This window comes from Dermacentor andersoni, chromosome 5 (assembly GCF_023375885.2).
Source record: "Dermacentor andersoni chromosome 5, qqDerAnde1_hic_scaffold, whole genome shotgun sequence".
Lineage (NCBI taxonomy): Eukaryota > Metazoa > Arthropoda > Arachnida > Ixodida > Ixodidae > Dermacentor > Dermacentor andersoni.
Genome location: NC_092818.1, coordinates 193,489,350 through 193,511,993, shown reverse-complemented (window position 1 = coordinate 193,511,993; position 22,644 = coordinate 193,489,350). Strand labels below are relative to the sequence as shown.

Sequence of the window (22,644 nt, the reverse complement as noted above, 5' to 3'; positions counted from 1 at the left end):
TAAAAAGTGGCGAACTCGCGGCAACATCGTGGTAAAAAAACATCAGCTAGGTGCACAGTCTAGAAATTGCAGAAACATATTAACGCATAATTAAGTGATTTAAGTGGGGAGACCAAACCAGCGCAGCGAACTCAAGCTGTGGCAGAACAAATGTGAGAATGATTTTCGATCATTGCCTGATGTGTGGCCAAAGGTCTATGGCTGGGTTACTTCTCGACGCACAAGTGTGTATGGCTCAGAGTGTATCCCAGTGAGAATAAATTCACGTGGTCTGAAACGCGATTGAATTAATGGAAAGCTGATGCGCATCTAGAAACACTGCTAACAAAAATCAATTTAGTAGATGTCTGCTTTCTTAAGAAAGCAGGCAGTTATACTTTCTTTGCGTTTGCATCAGACTTGTATGTCTGAATTTCCAGCCTGTTTTCCACTCGCTTATCTTCTTCATCCACGCCTGACTGTCTCCTGATATGTTCAAGTTCTGGTCGCTCTGTTTTGAACGCTTCGTACGTTTCATTTCCGCGGCAGCACTTTCAACAGCAACTGCATATATGTGGCATTACATCGCGTGTATTCATGCACTGAATGCACCCAAGAGAGAATGCTCCCATCGCTGATGATATGCACAAAGCGTGCACTCCGGTAAATATTTTGAAGAGTGAAAGCACTATGTCAATAAAGAAGCTTGTTCAAGAAAGCTACTCTTCACTGTTAATTAATGAGTTACACCTACCTCTCTGCACACATCTCATTCACATGCACTTCGTTTATGCATGTTGCCATATGTCAACAGTTTTGTTTACAATAATTAGCAAGAATGAAATCACAGACACACCATATCGCTTCTTTGGCGGTATTCGAACTTCGGCTACTGTCCGTTTGCTTTTTGCGCCGATGGCTTCGTAAAGCACATACAGCAAGGGTTGCTAGGTCCAAAAAGTGAAAAGTAGCCAGGAAATTGCGTAAGTAGCCACTTCATTGCAGGTGCTTAAAAGGTAGCCAAAAAAGTCAGTAGGCTGCCGCCATGGCCAATAACTTAAGAAGAAAACTAATGTCGCCGATTGTGAACTTCTCGTTTTGTAGCTGATATGCGGGTCTTTATACGAAGTGTCAATCGACTGCAAGGGTCCCAGAAAACTTGAAGAATGCAAACATAATACTAATCCACAAAAAGGGAGACGTTAAAGAATTGAAAAATTATAGGCCCATTAGCTTACTCCCAGTATATAAAATATTTACCCAAATAACCTCCAGTAGAGTAAGGGCAACACTGGACTTTAGTCAACCAAGGGAACAGGCTGGCTTCAGGAAGGGATACTCTACAATGGATCGCATCCATGTCATTAATTAGGTTATCGAGAAATCCGCAGAGTACAATAAGCCTCTCTATATGGCTTTCATAGATTACGAAAAGGCATTTTATTCAGTAGAGATACCTGCAGTCATAGAGGCATTACATGATCAAGTACAGAACGCTTACGTAAATACCTTGTAAAATATATACAGAGGATCTACAGCTACAGCTAAGTAGGACGATACCTATAAAGAAAGGGGTCAGACAGGGAGACACAATCTCTCCAATGCTATTCACTGCGTGCTTGGAAGAAGTATTCAAGCTATTAAACTGGGAAGGCTTAGGAGTAAGGATCGACGGCGAATATGTCGGCAACCTTCGGTTTGCCGATGACATTGTTCTATTCAGCAACAATGCAGACAAGTTACAACTAATGACTGAGGACCTTAACAGAGAGAGTGTAAGAGTGGGATTGAAGATTAATATGCAGAAGACAAAGATAATGATGAATAGCCGGACAAGGGAACAAGAGTTTAAGATCGCCAGTCAGCCTCTGGACTATGTGAAGAAGTAGGTTTACTTAGGCAAATTAACCACGGGGAACCCTGATCTTTACTAGAAGAATAAAAATGGGTTTAATCGCATATGGCAGACATTGTCAGCTCCTGACTGGAAGCTTACCATCATCATTGAAAAGAAAGGTGTAGAATCAGTGCGTTTTACCAGTGCTGACATATGGGGCAGAGACTTGGAGAATGACAAAGAAGAACTGAGAACAAGTTAAGGACCGCGCAAAGAGCGACGGAACGAAGATGGTTAGGAGCGGGGAGGTCATGGAGCTGGGCAGGTCATGCAATGCGACGGTTAGATAAACATTGGACCATTAGGCTTACAGAATGGGTACCAAGAGAAGGGAAACACAGTTGAGGACGGCAGAAGACTAGGTGGAGCGGTGAAACTAGGAAATTCGCGGCTGCTAGTTGGAATCGGTTGGCGCAGGACAGGGGTAATTGGAGATCGTAGGGAGAGGCCTTCGTCCTGTTGTGGACATAAAACACCATGATGATGATGATGATGTTTATAGCCCTTCGACTTAATTAAAACGTGAATTTAGTGATCAAGTTAGAGCTGGTGGCTCCGTATTCGTATTATGGAATTGTTATCGCTATATAAATGATTAAGTAACCGGAAGTAGTTGTCATTGCACTCTAGTACCAGCGAATATGTGCTGTGAACAATTCTCGCTCTTTAGTTAACTTGTCAATGTATCCCTGTCCCATATCTCAATTTTTCAAGGGAATATTGTATGTTAGTCAGAATTTCTTATCATTGAAGAAAATTAAGTGTTTTTCTAGGTGTTTTCATAGCCATATATGATGCACTCTCACATGCCTTTACTCAAATTCATCATGGGACCGTAATAACACTTCTATTTCCACGTTATAATTTTCTAAGCACTCAAATATAAAAGGACACGTTCCATGAAATGGGCCAGAAAGTGTTGCTGTTAAATCAGTTTTGTCGGTTGCAAGGTGGAGATTGCGTCCTTCCTTCCAAATACATATAGTGAAAATGGTCGTTGCACATCGTGTGCGTCATAAGAGGCGAAGTACAGTAAATTATACAATTTATTTGTAATATTTTGTCGGGTTTGCCTGTAGTTCTTATAGAAAAATGTTGAGTTTAAATGTGGCCAGAGAGTAGCCAAGTAGCCAACCCAAAAATTTTCCTGCCACAAGCCTTTAAAAGTAGCCAATTTGGCTCAATGTTGCCAAACCTGGCAACCCTGACGTACAGCCAGCGAGGCAAGTGGAGCCTGTCGAGCTGGCGTCGGCGATGTTTCATATATGTGCAAGTCTTGGATTCCATGCTTTGGTTGAAATAGTTTTGTTGATCCCCGTGCGGTGGTGCTGCAAAGGTTCTCGTTCTCTGTAAAAAAAAAAGCCCTATGTTTTGTTATTATTTCTGCAAGTTTTGCCTGAATTATTGCTGGAGTGCATGGCAATGGAAGCAAGTATTAAGCAGCAATATATCAACAAAAAGCGACCAAAACATCAACGCATGAAGTATAAAAAAAAGGGAGAACAGCACCTCGTGCTGCGATTCGCACCCCAGTCATTTGTGTGGAAAGCAGACATTCTACCTCTGCACCATGGCTGCCTGTCTGCTACCAATCACGGCGCCCCCAATGGTGTTACATTCTTTTGGTTTCACTTTCAATGCATTGAAAGTGCAGCCATTCTGGGCACTCACCATGTTCTCGTACACTCTGCTTGCACGTAACGAATAATTTTAGTGCACTCTAGCAATGAATTACATGTTCTCTATTACATTTCTTGCTAATTTTCTAATTTAATGATTACATTTTTTACTTTGTGATGCTCACTGTAATTCAGTTAGGTTTTCAGTCAGCAGTTGCATTTAATTAGTTACTTTATGGACGAGACAAGCTGATACAGGTGACTCAGCTTTAGGTACCTGAATTTGGTGTGAACTACGCACGAGATCATGCCGCGCAGCAGCCTCGTAGATGCACAGTTCAGATAGGCAAATATGGGAGCACAACATTTGTTTCCTCATGTTAATGCTCCACCAGATGCATTCGCTGGTGAATTGAACAGTTGCTGGTATGTCTCCGTAGCGACGACCACTATCGATGTTAAAACCAGGAAATTGCCTGCGGAGAATTCGTATAGTTTTTCGTTGGCGCAACTGTAACGATAAAGTGATGCGTTTTACAGAGGACACAGATGCTGAGTAACAACAATCTTGTCTGCAATATGTCCATGTGTTAAAGCACATTATCCCCAAACGCACACATCGAGCAAGTTTTCATTGTCGCTGCTGATATATTCACAAGAAAAATTAGGGAAGATGACCAACAAAATTTTCGAAGCTCCATTGTCAGTAAAGATAAGCAATGCAGGAAGGGCTGCAGGGGACGCACTGGATGTACCAGGCCAGGTCATTCGGATTACGATATCTGTGCAATATTATAAAAAGTTTGAATGAAAGTACAATGTAAAATTAATTGATTGCCTTTGAATATTTATTCAATTATATTCGTTGGGCAGTGATTGGTTACTGTGACCAATTACATATTTTTAATGAAGTGCGAGTAAGTGTAATCGGTTACTTTTTTCTGTAACGTGTACAAATCTGGATGGGGGGGGGGGGGGGGGCTTTGGATCTTGGCTTCCTAGAACGGTTTATCATCAGATGAGCTGAGACCATAGCATGCACCACTGCGGTGAATATGTATGAATTGTATATGCAGATTAGATGCACCGTTGCTGTGTATATTGCTATGAATCGTATGTAAATATTTGCACCAACATAGTTGACTGAGTGGTATTTCTGTTACGTCACAGTTCCTCTACATGGAAGGCTCCCAGATTCCAGTGATGGCAGACTCCCAGACGACAACTGAGTTTGCGCCGCACTCGCCACAAAGTCGCATTGTCGAGAAGAACAGTCGAATAACCTCCGATGGAAGGGTCATCACCACAACCACCATCAAACGATCACCGACGACAGAAAGTGAGCCCGTGTCGCTCTTGCATTTCTTCTCTGTATTCGGAATCATCAAAACTCGCCGAGATGCCTCGTTGTACTTGTACCTTGATGCAACAATAGAGCAGTACCAGCACTATAGTGACCTTTGTTTAATAATGCCCTGCAACACTTTTTTTATATGGGAAATGATCTTGCTGAGTTACTAGACATACACACAGTCATGAACATCTCACCCAAGTATTACTACTTCTGTTGTGCTGCTTTGAGTTCAAACTTTTGCTCAGATGGTTGCCAACCCTTTTGTTCAACGTTTGAAAACTTCAGCCATTTCCTTTCCCGACTCTTACACAGAAGTAATCACAATGGCTACTGGAACCCGTACCTCAGGCATCAGCTAAATCACAAAGATCTCATCACCAATGAAGTGATATGCCTAGCTGGTGGCGGAAAACATTATATGCGCCGATATATTAGCAGTGCAGCATTACATGACCTCTGAGATTAGGAGCTTGACGAATGGTCATACCTATCTCGAAGTACAAAGCTCAATGCCATGATGAGCATGCTAACTATCTGGGGGCAGAGCGTGGTGTGGATGGGCATTATTGCGTGTATATAGGCACTATGCACAGCTTTGTGTACAGTGTAGGAATGACATGACTATATAGGTGAGCTAGGTGGCACATTATTTGAGCACAAAACAGAGCTAAGAAAGAGAAGTGGCTACGGCAAGAAAGGGGGACTACTCTAAGCAACATGAGTTTAATTGCTGATGACTCAGTTAACACAAGGTGTATAAAGAAAGATTCATGAGGAGGTGTCTTTTAATATCAGACATTGTGCATGTTTCATTAAAGGTCTTGGATGGCCCATTAATTATAATTTGCTTAATCAACACGAATTGGTTTGTAAATCATGTTACATATAAAATTTGGGTGCTGTCCACTGTGCGATAAAAGCTACTTCATACTAGTTCATGTACATGAGCGACTAGTATCAATTAAAATATTAGCACATGCTTCTGTGAAAATGGCCCCAGCAATGATGAAATCCTAGCAGTATTATACTCAGAGGGAGTTAGATGCAGTTAAGTGCCTTCATAGATTTTGCTGAAGAAACAATTTGGTCGCCATAAAACTCAGCTCTGTGAATTCCTCTTTTGTGTCATCTGTGCTTCTCTTACATCCAGTGGCTGCAAATTTTGTCCATTCAAGCACAGGCTTGAAACATGATAGCGGCTTTACAAAATGAAGCAGCCTTCCCTTTGCATGCATACTCAAGCATACCATATTTTGTGCATTATGTTGAAAGGCACATTCCATGTTGATGCTTCTGAAACAAAGTCATAGTAGAATCTACCCATGTCTGTTTTAGCATTGCGACTGAGTGTGTATGCCAAATTATAGCTAGCAACACAGCCATATGCTTATATTTTGTGCCATTTGCTTATAGGTAAAAAGCTTTAGTTTTAATTGTGGCACGCATGTTCACTCTGCCTTATGCTATAGGCGTGGACGAGGTGCACTTGCCTATAGGCAGAGGGGAATTGGAGGAGCTGACCCATAAAGAGAGGTGCTTTGTCATGCATCATGAAGAGTGATGTCAGGGCCTGTACTGAGTTTTTGTTCTTCCATGAATGGCAGTGGCAGTTGTATAATACGTCATTTTCTCTCAGCAGTGGTGTTTCAGTAACTGTGAATATCGCAAACTTGTAATGCTGTTATGACAGTGACCATTACAAAAATGCTTCCTTTTGTGTCAGTTTTATGCTGCTGAGAAGTTATGTCACATTCTAGCATATTGCGTTCAAATATGACACTCGTACTGAGCAATGCTTCTGAAACTGTATCTCACTTTGAAATACCTGGTATCATAAACAGAAATCACGGCAAGCTAACAAGTGGATACGAGTGTCAAAGTACCAAATATACTAAGTACAGAGCCTGAATATGCATGTCGCATAGTGTCATCCGGTTTGAGCTGACTTAAGAATTTGTTCACTTGATTTAGGGGTCTTCTGAATGACGTTATGTAGTTTGCACGTCTGAAGTAGTTCTATTTCTTTTGATGCTTTCTAGTGTGTGGCAGTAAAAATATAGGATGATGACGTCATTCGTCCAAAGTGGCAAAGTGCGGATGAATGCCACGAAGGCATTGAGGGAATAACTTATGAAGGCAGCCATCGCCACCTGTAAAAGCTGAGCTTGCTCTGCATGAGTTACCTCGCATAAGGGTGTCCTTGTGTGGCCTATTAACACTATATTAATACCTAGTGCCTGTAGCATGTAGTTGTAAATTACATTTTGATATGTCTGCTTGCAGTTACACATGTATGTTTTTTCTCTTGCAATGTCTGCCTGCAATGTTGAAGTAGTCATTAGTGATGCAATCTGTGCTCTTGCTGTTCACATGTGTCGCCTGAGATTCACATGAGGTGTAAGGTAGGTTTGCATGAGTAGCCTTCTGATTTATCAGTTACCTTTATAAAGTATGGTTGAGGAAAGATCTTTCTGCCAATGCCAATTGACTTCGCTCCTGTTTTGGCTAATGCTTAATGTATTACATACTGCTTACGTTCCATGTATTTCAAAGCTGACTTATATTTTAGCTTTTCCAGATTTGCAATGAGCTTCACCAGCATTGTAAAATTTAATTACCTAGAGCTGTCACCTACTCGATGGGCTGGTGGTTGGAAGCTTGGGTCACTACCATGCTGCAAACACAGAATTAACTTCCAGCTTTTACTTTGTGCAGTTGCATAAACAATGTCCCACTGAAACAATCGATGAAAGAAAGAAAGAAAGAAAGAAAGAAAGAAAGAAAGAAAGAAAGAAAGAAAGAAAGAAAGAAAGAAGCAGAACAATGCTACTTCTAAAATAGAATGCATAATAAGGTTGTCTTCAGCAGTTTTACCTACTCTGCTCTAAAAATGAGATGCTTGCATCACATTTTGCTTTTTTGTTTTTTACTTCCTTGTTCATCTAGACCTGCATTGTGAACATTTTTGTTTGGACTGCATCTTGCATGTTACCAAAATTCTCATTTATGCATGCCTGTTCCTTATGGCCCATGTTTGTGTAGCTAAAACAAGAGACCTCGAGTGGGAAGCTCTTCTTGCCATCGAGGAGAAACTGCGTCTCATGGAAAATCAGTCATCACCTATGAAGCCACTTGACGAGTCTATGGTCGAGTTCCTTCGTAGCCAGATCGCCAGCAGCCCAGCTGATACCATCGAGCACATAACATCTAAGGTGAAGACTTCCTTGACAGCTGAGCCCGTGTCAAGTAGCGCTCACGTGAGCAAAACCACGGCCAATAGCCAGGAAATGTCAGTCATTGCAGCTGCTGATTGCACTACCACAAACGCCTCTGCCTGTCCTTTGGCAACAAAGGACCCTGACACGTCAACAACACTGTCCTCGGACAGCACTGACTTGTTCTCAGGACAAGACGGCATCTACCAGGAAGACGACATAGCAGATGACATCCCTCCCCCTCTCCCGTCCTCTCCTCCGCCGGACATATGCGACGCTGATGACAGTGCTACTGATGATGGTGTAGATGTGGATGACCTTGTTGTGTGCAAAGTTAGGAGAGCGGTTCTTGTGAACGGCTTCGATGGATCAGGGAATGATGCCTCCACTGAGTTTCTTGCCACGAAGTTGGTAGAAGAAGGTACAAGCGGTTTGTCGTCTGAAGAAGAGAGTGAAGCCGACATTTGTGGTAGCAGAATTTCAACCTGGAGTGGCACATTGGGAGTGGATGGCTTGATGGCTTATGGTGGCGCTCCCAATGGTGGTCCAAGAGCGGACCAAAATGGCAACATTCATCACGATGGTGAGAGTCCTCCTCCAACTTTTTTTCCAGGAAGTCTTGCAGGCCTTCTCCTCTGTCTTCCGAAAGGCACACTACGGAGCTGGCTACTGTCCCTTTTGTGTGTTTCTCTATGTTTTGTGCACTATGTGATTGCCTGCCCTGTAGCTGTGCCTGCATAAAAATACCTGTGCCTCTTGTGTACTCTGCCCTGTGAGCACCCGCACCTACCCCGCCCACCTGTGGCCTGTGTTTGGGACAGTGTTGTGACTGCACGACGCCTCGGTCGCATGTGGGCACCTTCTGCAGTGGTGCATGTGGCATGTCTGGCACTCCTCACATCTACGTGACCTCGGCGGTGGCTGCCGTGCCTGCTTCTGCAACTAACATTTTCACCTGCTGTGTTCATCAACTAGCTGTCTTTCAAACTGTGTGTCGTTTTCCAGAGCCAAAGAAGAGGAAGTTCTTGCAGTGAAAGTTAAATTAGCTGACAACTGATTATTCAAAGCAACAATGATCTGGAAAGTGTCTCATGCCATCAAAGCTCAGGAATCTGAGCTACTTTATACATTTTTTCACTGTAAACATAGACTGAGAGAAATGGCAGAGATAAAAAATATACAGGCTAGAACTGTGTATGCGATGCATCGCTACAAATTAAAACACGAACTGGAAATAACGGATCAGAACACCTGTTATGTGTAATTACATGGAAGTGCAACTCTAATCACTCCGTAGCTGATATTTAAGCATGGAGTAGTTTCAAGAGTATGTTTTGCAATCTGAATTAAACCACTGTTAAAAATGCAGGTGAACCTGAAAACAAAATAGCGCAGTGGAACTAGTCTCGGAATTGTTCCCGTTTGAATATATGCTGGTAGTAGATGCAACTCAGTATCAGGTGCATTAAAAATCTTCGTTGTTTGCGTGTTTCTTTCACTGCTTTGTCATGGAACTCCTTTGTCCAAAGTTTTATGATGATGGAAGATTTCATATAATATGCAGCCCTTCAATGCAGAAGCAAATCTTGCGCCACATTTTTTGTTTAAGCTTTAAGGATACAAAGCACCTCTATTTTCTTTGCAGGGTTCTAGAACATATATCGGTTGTCCAAAAAGTAGTTGTGCAGTGGTAATGCTAGTTTTCAAATTTGAAGCTTTACTTACGGCAGTGCTGTAATCCCTACAGGAGATGCTTGAAATGGCCACCACCAGCTTAAAGACATGTCTTGAAGACACACGATGCTGCATATTGTTAAACACTCGGCATAGGGTTGCTGGAGTTATCTGTATAATGTGCAGGTAATGGCTGTCTGTAACTACTGCAGTGCGTGAGGATTGTTCTTGTACACTCATCCTTTGGGTGCACCCACAGACGTTATTAGACGAACTGCAGGTCTTGCACTATCATATCACATGTGAAACTGCAATGTCATTCACAATTATTATTGTATCTTTGTCTAGTTTATCACTGCATAGTTACTTTTTGGACACCCAGTATGAGCTTTGTGCCTTCCCAAGCACCAATTGCCATTTCCCATCTCGCTGTCAGTGCAGTTGAAGCTCCAGGAGTTACTGTGTGTTTACCACACATGTACATTTGCAGCCGAAAAAGATTAGCACAAGTGGTGGCCGGAGCGGCAAAATCGCGACATGCGGTGCTGTTTTTCTAGAGTGCGCCGATAGCGAGAGTTCAAGGCACATTTCATTGTGCAAAGCAAGGGCGACCGGCAGAAACCGACCGATATTAAAGGCCGCATTTCGAGAGCTACCATATGCCTCACTTTTCGGCCAAGCTATGCGCCAATGAGGCTGTGCAATCAGGCTGCGATAAAGAAACTACCATAGCTGATAACGCCTGTGCATAAAAAATACATAAATGGGCTCACGTGCGCAGCCTCGTTGGCGTATAGCTTGGCCAAAAAGTGAGGCGTATGATAGCTTTCGAAATACAGGCTTTAAGATGGATCGGTTTCTGCCGGCCACCCCTGCTTTAGAAAACGGAATGTGCCTTGCACTATCGGTATCGGCGCGCTCGGGAACAACAGCGCTGCGTGTCGATTTTGCCGCTCTGGCCACATTAACGTTGGCTCTGGCCACCAGTCACTTGTGCTAATCTTTTTCCGCTGGGACTGTACACTAGATGGAAGGAACATTTCCTAGATAGATTACATATCAGAGCCACATTATCTTTGAGAACAAGTTACGGGGTGACATTCAATAGCAATATCTCAATTCATCACTGGCACGTTTCTGGAACTGAAATTACTTTACCACACCGTCTTAGCTTCAGTACATTCTTCACTTGCAGCAGCCAAGCTGTTATGGACTGAATGATGCGAACTCTGGAACAGTTTAAAAAATGTAAAGAATGCTTTTCAGGTTCACTTTTTTTCAGTGATTGCATTTTTGATATACACTGTTCCTGTAGGAGTAACTTGAGTTAGCATTTAGCATGCTAGTCCCTAGCAAGTGAGAAATTTTTCTTAGCTATTTTGCAAATTAATTAAGCTAAATTACATACACAGATTCTAATCAAACTTGTGTAAGCAAATAATTAGGCGGATCATATATATATATATATATATATATATATATATATATATGTATATATATATATTGTGGAGTTACAGTAGTTGAGTTTTGATTTATAGCCCTGCCCACACACATGAGAACAAGCCTGCTGACAAAAACGTTGCTCTTAGACATTTCATTTCTATACCAATTAACTTTAATGAATTAAAATTCGATAGCTTTATAAAAGCGTATTTCATGTGTTTCCAGAAAGAGCTTATGACCTGTTCACTGTTGTTTGAATCACTGAAAGGGCACTATCATGCAAAACTTGAAAATTTTATACTTATGAGCCACGAAGAGCTGCTGTTAATATTTTTGATCGAGAAGGCGGGCCAACATCAAATTTCTTTATGTGATATGCTGAGAATGGAATTAAAGCAACATAAAAATATCTTCACATGCCTCTTATTATAACTGCGGTGGGGGGGGGGGGGGGACGGCGCCTCTGCTTTTACTACTAGCTGCGGTGTCATGGATTAAGGCAGCAGTTGCCGCAACTTTAACAACATTCGGGTATTGCGTAAGGTTTTTAGGCATTCTGGATGATCACGCCCATATTGTATTGGAGAAAAAGCAACATTGCATATTGCTGCTCCTGTTTTGTGAGTAAAGTGCGCCTGCAAACCATATTTAGATGTCAATGAGGCATATTTGTGCTTTAGCCACATCCATGATGAATAACCAATATTTAAGCAGTTAAGTAAAAGAGAAAGAGGGGAATCACATGCTAGTTTCAAGATCTACCTGGCAGTTCCTTCCTTTTTCCTTGCTCATACTTCTTTGGAACTTCTCAAACTTTTTCTCATGTACCTTTATATGCATTTCTAAATAAACCTGTCAATTACTAGGCTGCATGAAAAAGGTTTTTGTGACTGCGTTATTTCTGGGATGCTGTAGATATCAGACTAGTATGTAACGAATTACATGCAAATAATTACTTGTAATCAATTACATTTTTTGTAACTTTTTCATTTAATGATCACTTTGCTTACTCGGTAATGTTCATTTAATTTAATTACTTTTTTTCAGTAACCAATTACTTTATTGACGAGACGAGTGGTAACAGGTGATGCAGCTTTGAGAACCTTAATTTGGTGGGAACTACAGTAGAATGTCTGAGGTCGTTCCACAAAGCAGCTTTGCGGACATGCATGTTTAGACAGGCAAACCCGGACCTCAATATTTGTTTCATCAGCTTAACGCTCCACAAGGTGTTGGCCAACTAATTAAACCGGTGTTGGTACGTCTTGACAGCTACGGCCACTTAAGATGTTAATAAAAATCACCTACAGGCAATTTTTTAGCTTTTCATTGGCCCGACCGGGAACATCTATTCCAAGTGCACCCAGATCTTGAGTAACGTCCATCTTGTGCAGAAGATGTTCGCGCCTTGCAACACCACTCTACCCAAAACGCACACATTGAGCGAGTTTTCAGTGTCGCTGCTGATCTCTTCACAACAAAAATGAAGAAAGACCAATTAAATTTTTGGAAAGTAGTTGTTAGTGAAAAAAAGCATTGTGTGACATACTGCAGAGGACGCACCTAAATTGCCAGGCCAGCTTGTTCTTTTAATGTATGAGTGTGATGGTCACAAAAGTTCAGAGGAAAGTAACATAAAAGTAATAGATTATTCTTGAGTATTTCCCTAATTACTTTCATGGAGCAGTAATTGGTTACTAATTAGTAATTTGAATGAAGTAATGGTAATTGGTTACATATTCTGTAACTTGTACAAGACTGTTAGATAGTCAAGTACTTCGAGGAGCACCCCTTTTAGAACATATTGTCAGTTTTCACCAGCACGAACAAAAGTCAGTTGATGTGTGTAGCTGTGATTTGCCATTTGTAAAGTACACTGTGCACCTTGCTTACAGTACCACTTTTTCAGCATGCATTAAGCAGATTGGTGCATTTTCAGAACAGGCTAACTGGAACTTAGAATGAGATGAAATCCAGATTCTTAAGTTGTTCACAAAATGCTGTTAGGAACAGCTGTAGAAGAACAGCTTCAAAGGACCAGTATACTGTTTATGTTAAATTGGCGTGGTTACCAAACCCAATTAACATTCAGCAGACTCACTTTGTGGCTATGGTATTATGCTACTGAGCTCGAGAGGTTGTAGGTTCGATCCCCACATAAGTGGCTACATTCAGGTTGGGGAAAAATGAAAAAAGAAAGCTTGCAATTAGATTTAGGTGCATAGTAAAGAACCCCAGGTGGCTGAAATTAATCCAGAGTGCCCCATTATGGCGTGCCTCATAATCAATGGTTTTGGCATGTAAAACAGAGAATTTAGTTTTAATTCTTAGTTACCATTCAGCAGTTGAATAATTATTTCAAGAATTTTAATGGATATTACCATTGAAGGTAAGAATAAATATATTTCTAATATTAACATTTCATCAGATCACAATGGATTTAGTGGTACTTTCTTGGGCACCTAGCAAGGAAATGTCCCTGGTTTGAAGACATTTCTCATCCTTTATAGAAAGAGGTGAATGTATATGCACTCTAAGAGCAATAAAATGGAACTATTTGCATCTGTGAAAATCTTTTTTCTGTTTCCTGCATCAGCACCTCTTCTATGTGGCATTCTGTGCAATGCTTTTTTGTATTTGTGGGATGTCTCTTGCACCACTTCCACGCCATTTGTATGAGACAAGATGCAACCTTGCTTGGTGAGGTTGATTGTACATTGCTGTGTGCGTGTGTTGTTTTTGATGTTCTTTATTTTTGCTTATTAACACATTGCCTACCCCAGCTGATCATGAATGTGTTTTTGACACTTCTCTCACTCAAAACAGATGGAGGATCGCTAGCAGAAGCTGCTCTTAAGGAACTGGAAGCCAAAAATAGGAGTCCTACAGCAACAAAGAGCACACTTATTATCCACAGCGTTCAGAGAGTGAGTACATGATGGCGTGATGCACTATTTAACTAGTTGGGAGGCACTAAGCCTCACATGGCTTCTTATGCTTGTTATACCCCTGTCACACTCGATATTTGAATGTCATTAGATTCGAATGACATTGGGCTCAACGAATGCCATTTGACCTTTCGTGGTGCTACACAGGAAACATTAATGTCATTTGGTCATAATCAACAGCGCGCTCATTGCATAAAATTGGTGAGAAAAGTAGAGAAGGTATGTGTAGAATGTCTGAAAAGTCAATCCATTTACTTTAACGTAAATATGGGGCGTCGCTTCACTGAGAGATCACACATATAAAACTTCTAATTCCAGAATGTATGGCCACTATAAGCCAAAACAAGGCTTAGCCAGCTTAGTAGCCATAGCCAATCAATTTAAGACAAACAATATGACTCACATGGCTGTCTATCCACCGTAGACATGTCAGGGCTGAGCAATCATGCTCAGTTGCAGTAAGTGAAGCGGTTGATGTGTGCTTGTTATTGCGAGCAAAGCGTACTAATCAGAGGAGGAGGCTCGATCGTCAAATAGATGCAGATGCCATGCGCGACGCTAAAAACATGTGCACGCAAGCACCTGTTTGACTTAATAGTTCTGCGGAACCAGAAAGGTAGAGGGAAGTAATTAATCAAGAAAAATGAGACATCCACCCAATCGTAGCAATCGCTACAAAGGAAACCCATACGGGTTCCTCGAATGTTCCTCCTTTGTAGCAATTGCTACGATTAGGTGGATGTCTCATTCTTTTTATTAGTTGTTAAGCACCTGATTGTTTACATTATGGCCGACTAGTAAAGCGACGGCGGTCAGACACCACTGAGGTGCAGAGTAAAACCATTTTGTGACAGACTGCCGTATATCTTTTCTCTAGTTAAAATGACAGATGCCTTAAACCACGCAAAATTAATGACCTCTTTACACGAATGCTTTTCAAATTACGAATGCTCGATGTCATATTTTACCTTGTTTCTGGAGCAGACAGTATACATTTGCTTCGAGTACGAAGCCAAATTAGTTTCTGGAACTCATTCGCTTGCGGAAGTCATTCGATTTTGATGGCATAAAATATCACTGTGTAGGAACCGAATAATGTCGTTCGGTGCTAATGCCATTCGATTTGTATGACATTAAAATGTCTAGTGTGACAGGGGTTTACATGCAGCATTTGGTTTAGGTGGTTGCTTTACGTATTTTTGGTAGACTAACACACTGCTAATAGCATTGGAATGTTTTGCATTTGTTGCCAGTCGCATGATCTGGTGTGCTGTATTACAGGGCAGAGGTTATCGCGAATTTCTGGCTATCTTAATCTGTAGCGGACAGTAGTAATTGAACTAAAACAACTATTTGGTAGTGTAGGTTGATGCTCATGATGTCACTCATAGCAGCACGAAAAGAAAACACAAGGCAGGCCTACCCCTATACACATATATTTTCAATCTCGTTTCTTTTTATTTTCAAGTAGCTTTAAGTAAGGTTATGGCTGCAGTGTCCTTAGCTGTGATATTGTCTTTAATAGCAAATGTTTTGTCACTGCCGTTCCTAAAGAAGAGTCACAGTTTCACCCAAAAGGCGAAGCATATTGATTGCAATAGCAAATTAATAGGCAGCTATACGAAGTAAGGTTAGTCGTATTATCAGCTGCATATATACTGCTGTAAACATTCTCTTGCTAATTAAACCAACAAACACATTGTCATGCGCCATCCAGGCAAACAAACACGAAAACATCTCACTCGATGGCCACGGACACACTCTGTCAGAATGCCGCCGTGAAGCAGCGGCGAGCGTATTCCCCTTCGTGCTGCCCCCTGTTTCAATGCAAACTAGGTGTGTGAGAACACAGTGTACAAGAAGCCATGAGCTATCTCAGGTCCTCTATCCTTTGAACCCACTGCAGATTGCCTCCAAGATAGCATGCGCGCAGCCACACTCAGCTGGAGTAGAAGAGGAGATGCACACTAACCTGACACCTCCCCCCTCTCATAATGCGTGCACATTTGCCTGCTTCCCACCCTCACCCTATGCGCACATAAGAAGATGGTGCACATCCTCCTCGCTTTCCTTCCATGTGAGGTCGGGAAGACGTAAGACAAGTTGAAGGAACAGGAAGGCAGCCTTTTGAGAAAGATATGCCTGTATATGCTGCTAGCAGCATACACAGGCATAATATTTGGCGAAGATGTTTATGACAGTATTTTCTAGTGGCTATGAAAGTGTTTTCCACGTATTCAAACGTATTGCAGGGCACCTCTAACAGATTAAGCTCGCAGGGGCCATATAGCTATATGTCAAAATGAACTGTCTCTTGGAGCTGTGGATGGCCTAGTCTACCAGAAGTAGTCGTACATAGAGCTTCTGCATGGGAGTCTTGGAGTCTTGTGTCTTTTTTCTGATGGTGTGTGCCCCCCTTTTTGCATGTGTCTGAATAGGAAGCTGCCATTCCGAGCCTAAAGGTATGTGCTCATTCTTTGCATGCGTTTCCAATCAATATTTTTTGTCTTTACTAACCAACTAACAGTTAAAGAACACAAGTGTATGTGTGCACAGGCAACTAATTGTCACTGAGCTGCACCAAGAGTTTTAGAGAAATTATTTAAACACGGAGTGGGAACACCTTCCTCTTGTACGTCTACTGCAGTGTAGTTTGTATTTTGATTTTACAGGCTGTGATAATGTCTATTTTTTTAGTTCAAAGCATTGCAAGGAGTTGAGACAGTTTGTTGAGATCCTCCACACGCATGCAAAAACCTTGCTGAGCACACACCAAATTTTTTGTTGCATACAAGATGCATGTTGGGCAGGATTTTAAAACAGTGAAGTCTTGGACCTAAGTTGTGAAATGAATCACACGACTAGACTTTCTTATTCATAACCCACGCCTAAATGTCTAGCAGGGTTTATAATATGGTAACGAACCTAGAAGGTGACTCTACTGCATCAGTGTTGTGATAATTCCGGGAGTACATGTTTTTTTCAAGGCAGCATCTGACTAAAAGAGCATTGGTATTGTTTAAGAACGGTTAGGTAAGTTAATAATTCCAGCACATGCACATTAAGCGTGAATGAATGGAACAAAATCTGTAATCTTTCTGTAACATTTGGTCACTAGCAAGTGACTCTCCTTATAAAAAGGCTAGTTTATAGACCACTGTCCCACTGTAACACATCTGTGCAAAATATATGTACATGAATGCAGCACTGTGTTGCATTTCTTTTTAAAATATAACTTAGAAAATGTTGAACCTGTTTTACTTGGAACCAATTTGGTCTACCTTTACAATGGCAGTAGCTCCTAGCATATGGAATTATTTTGACACTTATGCGACATGTTCTCATAAAAGGTTCTGCTGTGCACTATTCATCTCTAGGTGAAAATCGACAAGCAAGGACATTGGCGTGAGGTTTCTCAGGTACTGAGTCAAATGTGTTTTTTCACGGATGACACTCATCATGAGCTGCCTACTGCTTTTTTATAACAGCTCATTTGGGGCTGTGCTGTACATTCCGATGCCCCCACCAGCGTGCTTAATTCATTTGCTGCTTAGCTTGCTTGAGTTCATAATGCTGCTTGTTCTCTGTTCCTTTAATTTATATAGGGCTGCACATCAGAAGAATACACGTTAGAATGCCAGGATATGTAGAGTCACATAAATATTTAGGTTTACCCTCTAGGATTGAAGTTTGTTAGTCATTGTAAGCCACGTTATCAAAAGGACTCTGAAGGTCATTTACCTCTCAGGTGTGAAAGTGATGTGTTGACTGTGAAATAGAGGAGGGGCTTAAAATAAATTTTAAAAGGAAGCATTTGTTTTCTCAGGAGTGTCCTCATGTGACAGGAAAAGAAAGACGCTCACGAACTTGTGCTGAACCATTTTACAGTTTCTGAAGGATACTGAAATTTGTGGTACTTAAAGGTACACAACTATTACAGGCCAAAATGCAATGAAAATAAGATTGTCAGATATACAAACCCAGTACCAGTCTTTTAGCACTTTGGAATCATACTTTCTCGATTTGTAATATGCAATAACATAAAAAAGATAAAAACAAAACCATGTCGTGCCACTAAAAAAAAATTCAGACATTTTCATTTAGGATGCATGTTCCGAGGTGCTGTTTTCAGAGGTTACTAACAGTTCTAACATATGTGCATGTGTAAACACGTAGCACTAAAATTGTATATAATGTGGCGAGGAAAGCATATGTCGCTTTGAAGAAGACAAGTCCACTTGTCGAAATGTTGGCTCCTGCTTTCACCTTTTTCTCATTTTGCTCATATGTGCATGTGTGTATGTCATGTTTTAACTTTAACTGGATAGTATGCATACAAGAAACACAGCAAATTGCTTGTATTGCTTGCTTTTTTTCTTTTTTAGATATTTTAGCTGTTACAACTTTAATCTCAAGAAGACAAACTTTATTTCAAATAGGACCCACTGTCAATGCCTTTACCACACCGACAGTAGGTCGTACTGCTGAAACTAGATGTAATATATTGTGTAAATTTAGTTTGATCTGAAACCATTGCAAGCGGTATTTCCTCCTGTCATGTGCATTAATATGCACCTTCAAAGATTAGTAGGCAATGTGACTCTTCGAACTATTTGCGCAAAGGCCAATTAAAGGTGCCCTACTGATCACTCCTGGTAGAATTAACACTGGAAAGGGCTTAAATACCACAAAACGTGCTTAAATAATCATTTCTTACACTTGATAGCTTTTTGTACTCAATACCTAAGGATGCTATAATCCGGAAAAGCTCTTGGTTCATTTCAGCTCTGCATTGCAACCTTACACCTTTGCTCATTTCAAACGAATCTCGCAACTTCATTAAGCAATCCTTTGCTTAGATATCGCTTGTAACAGCAGGACGATGGGTATGAAGTAGGATGGACATACTCAAACGAACAAAGGAGAAGCTTTATTAGTAAATTATCCTAATTGAATATAAAAAAAGTCACTCTTACTAATAAAGGGGGCTTAGTAAGCCAGAAAGAAATGCAAAAACGAAAGACAGGTGGTGGTCTCGCCTTGTGAAATTCTCGCACCAGCCTGTCATGGTGTCATAGATTTTGATGGTGTCTGCTCGAGCCCAGTAAACTTTTTGGACCACAAGATGGACTGCATTGTACTCTAGCAGAGGCAAATACTATAGAACTTAGCAAGTTTCAAAAATTTTTATTTCACCAGAATGGCCAAACTACTAAAAAGTACTTCAAAATTTGTGACATATGACACAGATGTACTGTGGTGTGGGGGCTCAGCAAAACTGGAAGTCTGGCCTTGATTAATTTTTCTAGTAATCAACCTTTTGACGTAATAGTTTTTCGGAAACCTGCAAGGTGGAGAGAAGTAATTAATTAATAAAGGGAAAATGAGACATTTACCCAATCATAGTAATTACTACAAGGGAAACCCCTATGGGTTCCTTGAAAGAAAAGCCTCGCAGTTGAAGAAAAATTCATCCTGGTCCGGCACTCAAACCCGTGGTCACCGCCTTTCTGGGGCAGTCGCTCTACCATCTGAGCTAACCAGGCAGCGAGCAGATGGCAGGGCGAAGCCGAATTCGTCAACATCTCGAAGCAAAGGCAAGAGTTTGATGTAATAGTTCTGCAGAAATCCGCTAGGTGGAAAGAAGTAATTAATAAAGGGAAAACCAGACATCCACCCAACCGTAGCAATTGCCACAATGGAAACACATATAGGTTCCTTGAAAGAAAAAGCTTCGCAGTTGAAGAAAAACGTCCTGTTCCGGGAGTCGAACTGGGTGGATGTCTGATTTTCCCTTTATTAATCAACCTTTTACCATAAAGTTAAAAAATACAGTTCTTAAAGAATGCTTTATCATTCTAAACTAAATATAATTTGTAGTTGGTGTCCCAGTAATATTTCTGACCCGTTGGCTTGTTAGTAATTGCAGAACCAGCTTTATTCCTGCAATAGTTTAGGCCATCATATTTTTTTTAGTTGCCTTAGGTGCTTGTTGCTGCTTCTCGAGCCCTGTTTCATGAGGTGCTTAGGTGCAATGAGTGCTTTATGTCTTACTGTAGCTCCGAACATCCCAATTCTTGATTGTCCTGTGGATGCAGGTGGACGACGCATCTCTCTCCATCTCACCAAGCAGTCTGCGAAATCAGAACCAGCACTCTGGTGATAGGAGCGTCTCTTCATCGTGCAGCGAAGCAGAAGGAGAAGGTAAAGTTAGCTTTTCATCATAAACTTTTCCCTTCAAATTTTTCTTCAACACGCAAAGAATGTGAAGCCGGTTACTTTTGAACATGCCATGATAATCAAGGACTCTTCGCTGTTTATAGTTATGAGTGCAAGTGCAATACTCATTTTGTGCGGGTTAAATTGATAAGAGGTTCTCTTTCCATTCTGTGATTCCTTAACTTTTGTTCTGAGCAAGCATTTAGGATTCTTAGTTTTTGAGTAAAACCAGATAATTCCAGAATTTTTCATCCCAAGCAAGATTTATGAAAATGGGTTAACCAAGATTTCTTCTCCAAGTTTTGCTGTTTCATAAGTTGTAATAATAAATACAGGTGCTAAAATACAGGTACTGCCCGCCTTGCGACATGCATCACATTTACCACACGTATAGATACATGCAGCACCACGGCAGCACCACGGCAGCACCACGGCAGCACCACGAAGCACCATTCGGCAGCACCACGAAGTGAACGCAGTGCTGATGTTGCTCTATATTGCGAATGAAGAACAGTAGTTGTGACATTGGAAGAACATTTTCCCCTGGAAAGGTGAATGAAGACAGAAGTTTTCTAAATGCAAATTACCATGTACATCAGCAAGGGCTTGCTTGATAAGGAAAAGCATCACACTACTTGCAAAGCATGCCCGTGCGCACTACCATTCATGCTTTTTGTTTCCTTTGCTGAAAAAAAGTGCAGAGAACAAAGTAAACAATGTACTGCCAAACGCGTCTCTGTTTGTTGTTTTAATGCGTTAGCATTTTTTGGGTACTTTATGCATTTACCTCTCGCCTACTTGGGTCACTGAGTAGGTATGTGCCACTGAGTGTGCAGCAAGCAAGCAAATAATTCTCAGCATTCGCAGGCACCAATGTGCCATGCTTCTCATCTCGGAGGCCACGTGGAGACTTCTCAGCAATGCCACTAGATGGCGCAGCCAGTCCAGAAACAAGTGCGAAAGAGTAGTCCAGTTGCCACATGACGTGTTTCTCAGCATTTGCGCACACTTATGCACCATGCATTTCGGCAAACTGAAGCAAGAGCTCATTCGCCACCATGTCATCATCAGTTTGAGTGAAAAACTGCAACTAGACCCGAAGCTCATGCTAGAGACAGCTGTGAAGGTGAAGGTAGCACGAAACTCCGAAATCATTAAAAACAGCAGAGTAAACTATGTGAGGCAACAGAAAATGCAACGTTGGACGAACTATGGCACCAGAAGGGACGAAATGACTATGGATATGTACCGCAGGAGTTGAGCAAGCTACCATTAGGAAAGCGAACCATGCAAAACATGTGCAAATGATGTGGCAGAACTCAGACGCATGTCAAGAATCCAGTACCCCGCGACCGGCAAACAATGTAAGAACTGCGGAAAGAAAGGACACTATGCGACGGCGTGCCTGCAGGATGACAAACCAGCGGAACCCAGTGCTTTAGAGTGTTTACGAGCATGTGGAAGAGCAGAGCACACACAGAAGAGGCTTCCTAGGTGAACTCTCAGAAAGTGACAACCAGGAGACATGGTACATTGTTGCTTGAAGTAGTAAAGGCAAGGTGCAGAAGACCAGGACTCAAGAAGAACACAAATGACAGGAGGCGCCGGTCCTGTCGTTTGTGTTCTTCTTCTTGAGTCCTGGTCTTCTGCGCCTTGCCTTTACTACTTCAAGCATGAACCAACTAGCCAAAGGAAGAGTTTTACTTGTACATTGTTGCACTCGTGAACGGGCGCTCGGTCCATTTCAAAGGCGACGCAGGGGCAGATGTCATGGTCATTCCTGCCTTGAAGTATGCGAAAAGCAGTATGGGTGAGTTGGTTCCTGTTGACAAAAAACTCTTTGGCCCTGGAAGAACTCTCATCAAGACGAAGGGAATGTTTGACGTCACAATCACTTGGCAAGGAAGCTTAACAAATCAATGCATGTTTGTCGTACAAGGGCTGCAAACAGCACTTCTGCGATGACAAGTCATACTCTCTTAGTGTCCTCGCACAGCTGTAGGCAGTTGAAGCTGGAGCAAGCAGCCAAACACTGCTAAGAATGCCTAGAGAGAGACCCTAGTTCCGCATACTGTTCAGTGGGCCAGAAGAGAAGAGAACAAATACAAAGTGATGCTGTAACCAAATGCCACGCTATATGCAGTTGCCGTGCTTTGACGGGTTCCGGTAAAACAAAAGAGGAGACTGAATGGAAGAAAAACGCTTCGGGTGATTCAGCAAGTTGAACATGCAACACCATGGTGTGCATCAATGGTCATTGTGAAGAAACAAAACGACAAGATAAGGATCTGCATTG

The 22,644-nt window shown here is 41.6% G+C and overlaps 1 protein-coding gene across 6 annotated transcripts in view; it reads left to right on the top strand.

Annotated features, from left to right (window-relative positions):
* The window catches only part of LOC126531798 (uncharacterized), a 208,146-nt gene that overhangs the window by 147,493 nt on the left and 38,009 nt on the right, over positions 1–22,644 (top strand). For 4 of the 6 annotated variants that reach the window (XM_055071480.1, XM_050179528.2, XM_055071479.1 and 1 more), the window contains exons 10-15: positions 4,666–4,834; positions 7,892–8,647; positions 14,008–14,108; positions 16,568–16,591; positions 17,507–17,548; positions 20,228–20,333. In XM_055071480.1, the coding sequence (XP_054927455.1) occupies positions 4,666–4,834; positions 7,892–8,647; positions 14,008–14,108; positions 16,568–16,591; positions 17,507–17,548; positions 20,228–20,333 (1,198 nt within the window). The remainder of the gene's footprint in view (positions 1–4,665; positions 4,835–7,891; positions 8,648–14,007; positions 14,109–16,567; positions 16,592–17,506; positions 17,549–20,227; positions 20,334–22,644) is intronic. The other 2 variants (XM_055071481.1, XM_055071482.1) reach the window with 2 other exon arrangements.